The following is an 11,633-nucleotide window of genomic DNA, read 5'->3' on the forward strand; positions in this document are numbered from 1 at the left end:
TGGTGACTCCCCTGTTGGAGCAGATTCGGGAGGCTCAACAGGAGGCTATCAAGGAGGAGCATCGGAAGAGCGAGCGTGTGGTGGGTCAGGTTTCCTCTTTTGATTATGATAGCCGAGGACTATTGACACTACACCGTAGGGTGTGGGTGCCATATCACGGAGGCGTGTGCCAGATTTTGATGGAGGAGGCACACAAGTCCCGATTCTCTATTCATCCCGGGGCGACGAAGATGTATAGAGATCTTCGTCTAGACTATTGGTGGCCCTGCATGAAGCGGGATGTGGCATGGTATGTCGAGCGATGTTTGACCTGCAGGAAGGTCAAGGCCGAACATCAGAGGCCGCATGGCAAGATGCAGCCGTTGGATATTCCACTGTGGAAATGGGAAGATATCACGATGGATTTTATCACGAAGCTTCCCAGGACCGCACGTGGAGTGGATTCGATTTGGGTCATCGTGGATAGATTGACCAAGAGTGCTCACTTTATTCCGATTCAGGAGAGGATATCGGCCGAGAAATTGGCCGACATCTATATCAGGGAGATTGTGGCACGGCATGGGGTGTCAGTATCGGTGATCTCGGACAGGGATGTGCGTTTTACTTCCAGATTTTGGAAGAGATTCCATGACGAGTTGGGCACTCGTCTGCATTTTAGCACTGCCTTTCACCCGCAGACGGATGGGCAGAGCGAGCGGACCATCCAGACTCTAGAGGATATGCTGCGGGCGTGCGTGCTAGACTTCGGTGGTAGCTGGGATACCTATCTTCCCCTGGCCGAGTTCTCCTACAACAACAGCTATCACGCGAGTATCGACCGCCCTCCCTTCGAGATGTTGTACGGACGGAGGTGTAGGACCCCGATATGCTGGGGTGAAGTTGGCCAAAGGGTCATGGGGAGCACCGAAGTGGTGCTCAAGACGACCGAGAGGATCCAGCAGGTCCGGAGCAGGCTTCAGACTGCTCAGAGTCGGCAGAAAAGTTATGCCGACAAGCGTCGATCCGATTTGGAGTTCCAAGTCGGGGATATGGTTCTCCTAAAGGTGTCGCCCTGGAAAGGCGTCATTCGATTCAGGAAGCGGGGCAAGTTGGGCCCGCGATTCATCGGATTATTCAGGGTCGTAGCCCGGGTGGGCAAGGTAGCGTATAGGTTGGATCTGCCAGCCGAGCTCAGCCAGATCCACAACACTTTCCATGTTTCTCAGTTGCAGAAGTGCTTAGTGGACGATCCTGCAGTAGTACCTTTGGAGGATATTCAGGTTGATGACAGCCTGAATTACATTGAGCGCCCAGTCGCAATCCTCGACAGGAAGTCGAAGGATTTGAGGAACAAGAGGGTGGAGCTAGTGAAGGTGCAATGACAGCACCACAAGGGTTCGGAATGGACTTGGGAGCCGGTGGACGAGATGATGGAGCATTATCCCGAGCTGTTTCAGGATCGAGCAGCAGACTTCGAGGGCGAAGTCTAAAATAAGTGGGGGAGATTTGTAGCACCCGGTTCCTGGTACGTAAATGTTATTTGAGTATTTCCTTTCTTTTAGCCTTGGACTCGGCGAGTCATAGGTCCGACTCGCCGAGTGGATGCGGGACCCGGGACACGTTTAAGTTGGCGACTCGACGAGTCCATATCCTGGACTCGGCGAGTCACAGCTGTTGGATGAAACCCTAAGTTTCAGGGGTTTGCACCCTATTTAAGCGACTTATTCGCCCCAGGCCAGCCCCCATTCTCTCCCCAGAGCTCCCAACCCTCGTTTATGCTTGTTCTTTGAAGTATTGAAGCTTTGTTGTGTGCTTTTGGAAGGTTTTGAAGGAGGAAGGAAGTAGATCCAGAAGAAGGGAAGCCATCCAAGCATTATTGTGTTCTTCCAGCAGTTCCTTTGAGGTATAACCCGTTTTCCCCATGATTCTTTGCTTAGTACTTCATTTAGGTCTTTCTTGGACATATCCCCAAGCTTGTATGTGCATTATATGTCGTAATAAGATGTTTGGCCTCTAGATCTAGGCAAGATTGAGCTCCAGGAGCTCAGATCTGTTAGCTTTATAGCCCCATGTTGCTTGTTCACCCTAGATCTACCCTTTTGAGACATTTTGAGCCCTAAAATCCATATTGGTGAATATCCACACGTAAAGTTGGAAACTTTACGTGTGATTCGTGTCCTAGAAGTCCAGATCTATGAATGGCATGGACTGGAATCGAGCAAATCTGTGTATTTAGTGGGTGCATGGCAACGACTCGGCGAGTCGTTCATATGACTCGGCGAGTCTGTTCGCGAGTCTCCGAGTTTGTCCCCTTTTCGTAGTGTCGAGTGAGCAGTGAGTCACGGGGTGTGACTCAGTGAGTCGGAAGCTAAACTCATCTATGGAGGTACTCGGCGAGTCAATGCCCTGACTCGGCGAGTTCAAGGCAATCTCCTTAGATCAAGAACAGACTCGGCGAGTTGTTCATACAACTTGGCGAGTCTCAGCATAAGTGTTCTTCGGATGAAGATGGACTCAGCGATTTGTTCATACAACTCGGCGAGTCTTAGCATGAGTGTCCGTCGGATGAAGATGAACTCGACGAGTTGTTCATACAACTCGGCAAGTAGGATGAAGGACTTGAATATTGGCTAAGAAGGTGAACTCGTCGAGTCGTCGCCTAACTCGACGGGTAGGATCGGGATTCAGGGCAGTCGTTTGGGTAGGGACTCGGCGAGTTGGAAAGCCAACTTGGCGAGTCGGGTCAACTGAAAGTTGACTCTGACTTTGACTTAGGGCGTGGTCAGGGGTAAAATGGTCATTTTACCCAAAGGTCAGTGAGCAGTGTTTGATTGAGTATGTTGTGGGAATTGCAGTTGGAGGATTTCCGGAGCAGCAGTAGCAGCAGTAGGCAGTCAGTTCCCGATCAGATCAGCAGCTACTTCGAGGTGAGTTACCTTCTAGTAGCGGTGGGTCTACGACCACAATGCCGGCCCACCAGTAGGAGTTATTCGTAGATGTTTGTCTCTGTGATATTCATCTAGGTATTGCCTGCGTTGTGTTATGTGCTAGTATGTTATGATGCTATGTGCTAGTGACAGTAGAGGGGAGATAGTCCCCGAAGTATCCGGTCGGTAGGACCGAAGGGGAAGGTCGGGCACCCAGATATGCCTGACGATATATGTATGTTATGAGATTATTTGGTATGTGGTACGGTGGGGGAACTCACTAAGCTTTGTGCTTACAGTTTTCAGTTTTGGTTTCAGGTACCTCCTCAGCTAGGGGAAAGGAGCCGGCGCGGTAGCAGCATGTCACACACACACTCTCTGGTTTCCGCATTTACGATATTCTCTGGGATTTATACTCTGATATTTTGATTGGTTGTATGATTTGACTTTTAGACACGGTTTACGTTGTATCATGGTCTGATCAAACAATGTTTTAATTATTAATGTCTCCTAAAGTAATGTTTTAAAACGAAATTTTTGGACGTGAAAATTGGGTCGTTACAAAACTTGAAAAAGAGAAACGACATAGGGAAAAAAACACCTAAATTTACAATCGTTTGTGAAAGAAACATGAAATCAATTTAGTGTAAAGTGTCAAAACACAAATAAATCTTCTTTTGCAATTAATTCAACTGCGTTGTACGATAACTAAATCAAGAATCAAATAAGTTGAAACCATGCGAAATAACAGAAGGATAAACCAAAACATGTAAGAGGATATTTCTAAACATCTCATGTGCATCATACATAATAAAAAAACAATCCCGCTTTGAAAAAATCTCTCTCATCTGAAGCTTTTTAACGTTATTCACAAACCCATCAACACCACCAAATATTACTTCTTTGCCACCACAAACTGGCCATTGTGCAGATTTGGACTCGTCGTTATCCTCCTCCTGTTCAACTCCTCCACTTCTTTCACCTATAGTGTACTACAACATAAATCGAGCCTGTAAAAAATTACAAGTTTATACATTTTTGTGTTTCTTTTTCTCGAAACCAAGACACTCAGCCTAGCCCTAGAACAAATTATTAGGACGTTTAGCTTGCTTAAGGTCCTGATCAACAATATAATTTACACAAATTAAATTAATAAGTAAAGAAAATTTTCAATTCCCTCCCACTAATTCTCCATATCTATGTGTTAAATCTATGAACATTGCAAGTGTGTGTGTGTATGTGTGTGTCTATATATATATATATATATATATATATATATATATATATATATACACATACATACACAATTTTTGTGCTTCTCCCTCGATAGAAATGGGAGAGAGAACAAACAATTAAGGTTCCTAAACTTTCATTCATGATGAAGTTGTAGTATGCATCCTTCTAAGAGCTTCTCAGGGTTCTACTTAACAAAACATATATAATTTGGAAGGAAACTCTGCAACATGTTTAAGTAGGTCAAGTTCTTTCATAAAATCAAAATTAAAAATCAAAATCGAGAGAAGATAAGGATGCATCATACGTAATCCATTTCATGATAGAAAGTAATATGTTGACATTCTTGAGCCTTGTTGGTGGTGTAAAATCAGGAGAAAACTTACACCTTGAGTGCGCCACCACCTATATGTAATCCATAGGAGGGAGGACGTTACTTTAATGACGTCGTTAAATCGAAAGATAAGTCAACATGGAAGCCTCATAGGAGACGAGAAATGCTTTTTGAGAGAAGATCCTCTAGTGATGGTTTATGAGAATTGATGGATCTTGAAAGATGAAGAAGACTAGTTTCAGCAACGTTGGTGAAGCGGGTCAATGGAGAGGATCGAGTTACATCTTTTCACCATTAAAACCCTAATACATATTTTATGGTTTGTTCCTTCGATCGTGAGAGAGAAATGGAGAGAAGTTTGAAACAAAAAAAGGATTTAGTTAGGGTTCTGATGAATGCAATATATACTTGAGAACATTAAAAGACGACGTTTCAAAATGAGTGACATATAAAAAGAAGAGTATCTTTATTTTTAAATTTTCTTTATAACCTTAAAACATGGCATGCTTTATGTCCTAAATATAATCAAAAGATGACATAACGTCACGACATTCATATTTGTGTGTCATAAATATCTCAGTTTTAACAAAAGATGACATTTATTTTATCACATGCTCTTTTGTCTATCATAAATCCTCTCATGTCGTAATTCGTATTTTATTAACGGACTATTTTCTAATAGTGTAGTTGATAGTGCTGTTAATATAATTGACGATGCCATTTTGTAGTGTCCAGGTTTGATATTCAAGATTAATTAGTCCTTGGTGATTAACTAATTATGGCACGAGACTTGTATAATGTTTTTTAGGGGATTGAAGTTTTCTTGTTGAAGATGGAATTTGTGCATGTGAAGGTGGAGTTTGTTGAATTGTGAGTAGAATTATCGCTTTTTGGAAGTTATTTGTTTGCTTGGTTTCCAAGTCATTAGGATTTGGAATATTACCATTTGTTAGAAGTTTTTGCATAATTTTAAGATTTTAGTTTCTTAGCTTAAAATTATAGACTTATTTTAATCATTCTAACCATTTTAAATTCTTCTCCCTCTCCATCAAGAATTGTGTACAGTTCTCTTTTCTTCCTTCTATCGATTATTTAATAATAAAAGTCTAGTGTCTTGTGGTTTTTCTTGTAAGGTTTCCACCCAATATTTGGTTGCTTTATAGTGTTTATCTTCTTGTTTGTTATTTACTACACATTGCACTCATTATTTACTAAGTATTTGTTTCCATACAAACTTTGTATCGCAACAACGGTTCATGCATTTACAATTAACCACATAGATGATAAATACAATACATCTTTTCACCTATTCTCGCAATACAAATGAGTAAAATGCTTTCTTATATTGTCAACTTTCTTCACTACCACAATCCTTTTGGGGTGTGAGTGAAAAATTGCACCCTTCAATTGCATCTTCGATAGATAGAAACACACGTTCTTTCCCAATTTTGTCTATGAAATTCGTAACAATCAACTTCTCCATGACCTCGAGTCTTGGATTCACTATGACAACCTGCAAATATAAACATATATTTAGAATTATTACCAGCAAATATTACTTTTGTTTCATTCTGGAGAATATTATAAACTTAATATATGCGAATTACCTTAATATCTCTGACTTCTAAACTTCTACGAATTTCAACAAGAGTTTCAACTCCCGTGATATCAATAGATGTGACACCTGGATAAATTGGCATAACAAGTATTAATTATTGTATTAAACATCGGGTTGAGAGTCTTGCTTAATATATATTTTGGTCATCGACGATTCTATATTTTATAACATTTACTTAAGTTCATAGAAATTGATCAAAACCTTATGCATCTTACCTCCAAAATCTAGTATAACATGCTCAACATCATCTCCTTCAGAAGCTTTCTTGACCTGTTCATCTCTAACCCATCTCAAAATCCTTCAAACGATTCCAAATCATGTCAAAAAAAGGTCAGATTTTGATAATATTAATTAATCACATTATCAAAATGGAAAACAGAATTTATACCTTTCCCTCAAGTAACCTGAATTCGCAAAGTAAATTGGAGAACCAAGTTGCAAAATTAGAGTCTTAGGAATGTCAATGGCTCCTGGATATTGTTCCATATCTCGATATACACTAGTATCAGGTATGTTCCCAAGCTTTGAACTTGCTGGTCTAGCCACATATAGAAGTGCTCTCAATAACGCTAAACCCACCTGTAACATATATAAAAATAATTACCATTTTTCATTCACGTAATAAGTTACATATTACACATAACAATAAGAAAATGTTTCAAGAATTATTAGAAGAAATTAATATATATATATATATATACCGATAACATGAGGCCAACGTCCATGCTAATGAAGGCAACACCAAAGAAAGCAGCCATGCAAATGATGAAATCAAATTTATCGGTTTTGTAAAGATGATAAGCTTTATCATATTCAATAAGACCAAGCATTGCAGACATGATAATGGCAGAAAGGGCAACAAGAGGAGTGTAACTAAAGAGGGGTGCTAAGAAGAATAATGTAAGCATCATGCATATTGACATAACTACATTTGCCATTTGTGTTTTACACCCTGCGTTGTAATTCACTGCTGTTTTTGAAAATGGTCCTGCAGTAAAGAAAAGATGTTTTAAAGTATTGTTTAGGATAATTAAGAGAAAGTAATTATTTTTTAAAATAATTGGAAAAAAGAATTGAAGAAGAAAAAATTAACCTGTAGTTAAGTAGCATGAAGTGAAAGATCCAATAATGTTCATGAGACCAAAAGCTATCATCTCTTTGTTTCCATCAATTTGTTGATTTTCCATTATGGCAAAGCTTCTTCCGATTGCTATTCCTTCCTGCAACATGCACCCAAAATTTTATTATAATTTATAAATTATAAATAATAAATAATTTTTCTCTTAACTTTTAAATAATAGAAGTATAATAATGTTCATGAGGAATTAGTAAACTAAAAACAACAGTTATAAATTTGTTATTATATTTACTTATATTAGATAATTAATGTTATTTTTATGAAAATAAATATGTGTGCTTACAGCAAGAGCAATCATGGCTGTTACGAGTCCTGCTTGTATAGGTGCTGATAGATATTTGGGATCAAAATCCAAATTTTTGAGGGAGGAAGGATTAATTCCCTTTTTCAAGTCACCCACCTGCAATTTTCGAAATTTGTTTAATTCACCATATATAATCAATCATACGTTTTATTTTTCATTAAAAAAAATAAAACCTTTTTAATTAATCCCCATGAATCATGAAAAAAATATCAGATTTTTTTGTTTAATAAAGAACTCTTATTTTCTAATAGACTTTTGGTTTGTTACTTCGTTAGTAGGAAATCGGAACTTAGTTGTCTATAAGTATTGAAAAAGAAAGGTTTTACATAAAGAAGTGAAAGGTATGTTGTGGTCTTGTAATAGGATGCATGTCAAGATTAAAATATACCTTTTGTAGGATTTAAAAAATTGCTTTTGATTATATAATACCTATAGGTTGCATATCCAAATCTAACATACAAAATCAGAATGTCGACAGATGGTCTATTTGTCAAAAGTTAATATGCTAAAAGAGTGGGAATCTAATACACTAATCAACTAGTTTAAAAGAGTTTTCTTATAAATGATTATTGCTTAATTAAAAATAAAAATAATAAGACATTGGAAAAATATCTAACCTAATAAATGAAAATCAATTTTGCCAAATGTCATGTTCTCATTGAATTTGACACATGTCATTTGCTAAGAGTTTTTGAATTATTTCATTTCCACTTGTCATTTTCTTAAATTTTTTATTTTTTTTAAATTTAAAATCCACATTTTAATGAGATTTATATATGTAAAGTAGATCATTCTATTAAATTTCATAATAAATGCTCTACAACCTTTATTACTTACTTAATTTTTTTATATTCTTTATATTTATGTAAAATTATTACTTTAAAAAATATGTAATGCTTATAGTTTTATATTAAAGATTTTTTATAAACCCGTGTAATACACGGGTTTCACACCTAGTTAAAATATATAATGAGATTATCTTGAATCTTAGTGATTAATAACAGATGTTTTTTAAAATTCTGGTATATATTCAAGTATTTGACTAATTATATCCATAACTTAAAATCATCATCACAAATATACAAACAGAATAAATTAAAGTTTTTTTTTTTTCTAAAAATATGGATATCATCCGTGTAAAAAGTGGTAATATTAATACCACAATAAATTCTATGGTTGACAACTAACTAAAAGGTGGCATACAAATTAAGAAAATATATAATAATTTGGTGGGAACAATTATCAGTGGATGTGGACTTCCTAGTAAAAGTGTTCACAGTAAAGCAATTAAATGTAACGCTTCAAAATTGGACAACTCTTGCCAAATCCGACTTATTGACAAAATCACAACATTAAATATATTTTAATCATACAGCTTTAAGAAAAAACAATTTATTTAGTTAAAATTCATTGATAAAAGGAAAATTCTATTGTAAATAGTCTCTTTACCATGATGATAATTAATAGAAAAATACATATGTTAACCACATTAAACGTGAATTCCGTCATAAAAACTCCATAACTTCAATTTAATTTGATATTTACTTTCATCCAGAAAAGTCAAAAAATAATAATTTCTTTCTAATAAGATATTACTATATTGTAATTAAATTATATATTCAATATAAATATTGTTAAATTTTGGAGATTATAAGAGTAAGAAACTTACAATTGCAATTCCATGTTTCTCAACATGTGCTACATAAGCAAAGACGCATCCTGTTACCACGACCACCATGGGAGCTATTGCTGACACCCAAAATAGCTTGGGTTTCTTTTGCTTCTGAAAATCCATTTTTGCGATCGTGTATTAACAACTTTATTAAGAAAAATTCCACGTCATTAATATTACAAGCGTACGTCATATTTAGTGATAAGAAATTGTAGCACTAAAAAGAGAAGCAATAACTTCTCTTTTGTTTCTTTACTATGAATGTATGTTGTCAATACATCCATTCGCATGATTAATGACCAAAATGATGCAAACCAAAATTTAGGGAGGCTCAAATTTATAATTAAAATCGTTGGTATTAGAAAATTACTTACCACGAATCTTGTGAATTGAAGAAAGACGAGGAAAACTACACCCACTACAGTGCTTTCCCATCTTATCTGGAAAAACATAATAATTACAGAAAATTAGAAAAATACCAAAGGGCATATGACGTAGGAGTATCAAATATGTTGAAAAGGTGTATATATGTATATTTAGGAATAGAATTAGTAGGTGTTTGAGTTAACTCTTCCAAAAAAAGTAGAAAATTGTTTTCAGATAGTTACGTAGAGTATTGTTTGTACTCGAAACACGACATGTGAATTATTACTGCAATTATTGTTATATTGTCACTTCAATTGTTATCATCGTTTTAATAAAGAGCCTTAAATTGACATAACATGCATGTGTTACTCAAGAATAACCACAAACATCTATAACACAAGATAACATGTGTTTGTAACAACAAACATAGTAAGAAAACGAGTCACGTATTCTTATCAAATCAAACATGTAAATCCAAAGAAGCGGGACACATAAGTATATATCAGTTGACAAAAAAATCAACAATATATGGGGCTTTCGTAAGACCCGTATAATTATATTGTTTATAAATCTTTCGCTTAAAATAATTCTGTTTTGTATATATATATTAATATTACTATATCTATACCTCTTTTCTATTCTTCAAGATGACACGAATAACGGATACCATATCAGTATGTGTAGTAAAATGCTTCAAACCAAAAATGCCTTTCAATTGTTGAAGGCAAATAAGGGTTGCTGTCCCTCCCATGAAGCCAGTGATCGTAGAATGTGACAAGAAATCGACCAAAATTCCAAGCCTATATTTAATTAATTACATCATAGTACATTAGTTAACTAATATATAATTTAGATGAATTAGTTATACTTAGAACAAGAAATTAATTGGAATCTGTATGAGTCCATAAACTCACCGGAAAACACCAAGAATCAACTGAGTTACACCGGAGATGAGTGTAGCAGTAAAGACTAGATTAAGATAGAGTTGTGGGTTTTCAATAGGGTTCACTTTTGCTTCAATGGTTGCAGCTATGATCAATGAACTAGCAGCTACTGTTCCAACAGCAAGATGCTTCGAGCTTCCAAACACCGAGTAGATTAGAGGAGGAACGAAACTCGAATCTGTTAAAAGAAAACGGATACAAAATTAATCCATGAAATTATGGTTGCATGAATCGTTACAAAAAAAAGTAGAAGCAAGAAGAATGGGGAAGAAACTAACATAAGCCGATGATGGGGGGAATGTTAGCGAGTTTAGCGTAACTGATGCCTTGAGGAATGGCGAGGCTGGCAATGGTGATTCCGGCTAAAAGATCATACATGAAAAGTTTACGGGTGTATTTAGGGAGCCATTCGAAGATCGGAACGAAATACTGTAAAGCTTTCTTGGCTTTTATCGGCAATGGCTTCCCTTTGAAGTCATGGAATGGATCGTCTGGGAATAGGGTTTCCTTCAAATCAGACTTGAACGCCGCCGCGAAGCTTCTTGGGGCGGCGAAGTTCACTTTGTGGAATGTTTCTCCGGCGGCTCCTCCTCCTACTACCGGCGCCATGAGAGAGAGAGAGAGAGAGAGAGAGAGAGAGAGAGAGAGAGAGAGAGATGAAAGCGGGGTATTGGAAAGGAAGGTTGTTGATTGGGTATTTATAGAAATTTGGGAGTAATAATTAAAAATAAATGCAAAGAAATTGGATATTTGATTCTATTTTGAAGGAGGTTGAAAAGGACGTGATTAACTTTGACTTCGTATTGACCTTTTTTCCACTTCTTTGAATTTAATGTACATCGTGTATTACATAAATTGATAAAGAAAATAACGAAAAGGGTTACCTGCTTTGTTAGAAGAAAAAAAATTACAGCATTGGTTAGAGGCAAAAAAACGGATAAGAGTTAGTAGTCGATATATATTTTTTCTTAAAAAAAATTTAAATGTATAAATACTTACTTGATTAAATTTAATTATAAATTCTTAAATATTTGAAATAATAATAAAAGTAAACTTTTAATTGTATTCAAATTAAGCATTCTATAATTGGACGGAATATATAAGTCCCATTTCGGACT

At 36.3% G+C, this 11,633-nt stretch overlaps 1 protein-coding gene across 1 annotated transcript; it reads right to left on the reverse strand.

The window, feature by feature from the left end:
• Positions 1-5,677: 5,677 nt before the first annotated feature.
• LOC145053761 (putative sulfate transporter 3.5) lies at positions 5,678-11,172 on the reverse strand. Its single transcript, XM_079001858.1, has 12 exons — positions 10,794-11,172; positions 10,486-10,693; positions 10,200-10,371; positions 9,580-9,645; positions 9,203-9,316; positions 7,513-7,629; positions 7,185-7,311; positions 6,793-7,079; positions 6,480-6,670; positions 6,307-6,389; positions 6,081-6,157; positions 5,678-5,986 (listed from the first exon to the last, which is right to left on the reverse strand). The coding sequence occupies exons 1-12, from the start codon at positions 11,122-11,124 to the stop codon at positions 5,822-5,824; spliced, it is 1,938 nt and encodes a 645-aa protein (XP_078857984.1). The 5' UTR covers positions 11,125-11,172; the 3' UTR covers positions 5,678-5,821.
• Positions 11,173-11,633: the final 461 nt, after the last annotated feature.

The sequence above is a fragment of the Lactuca serriola genome, chromosome 5, assembly GCF_051521515.1.
Source record: "Lactuca serriola cultivar US96UC23 chromosome 5, Lser_US96UC23_V15, whole genome shotgun sequence".
Classification (NCBI taxonomy): Eukaryota; Viridiplantae; Streptophyta; class Magnoliopsida; order Asterales; family Asteraceae; genus Lactuca; species Lactuca serriola.

Coding starts and splice junctions, on each gene's coding strand:
- LOC145053761 (XM_079001858.1), bottom strand. CDS start 11,124: ATGGCGCCGGTAGTAGGAGGAGGAGCCGCCGGAGAAACATTCCACAAA. Junction 7,080..7,184: donor TTCATGCTACTTAACTACAG/GTTAATTTTTTC, acceptor TCTTTACTGCAG/GACCATTTTCAAAAACAGCA. Junction 5,987..6,080: donor TAGAAGTCAGAGATATTAAG/GTAATTCGCATA, acceptor TTATATTTGCAG/GTTGTCATAGTGAATCCAAG.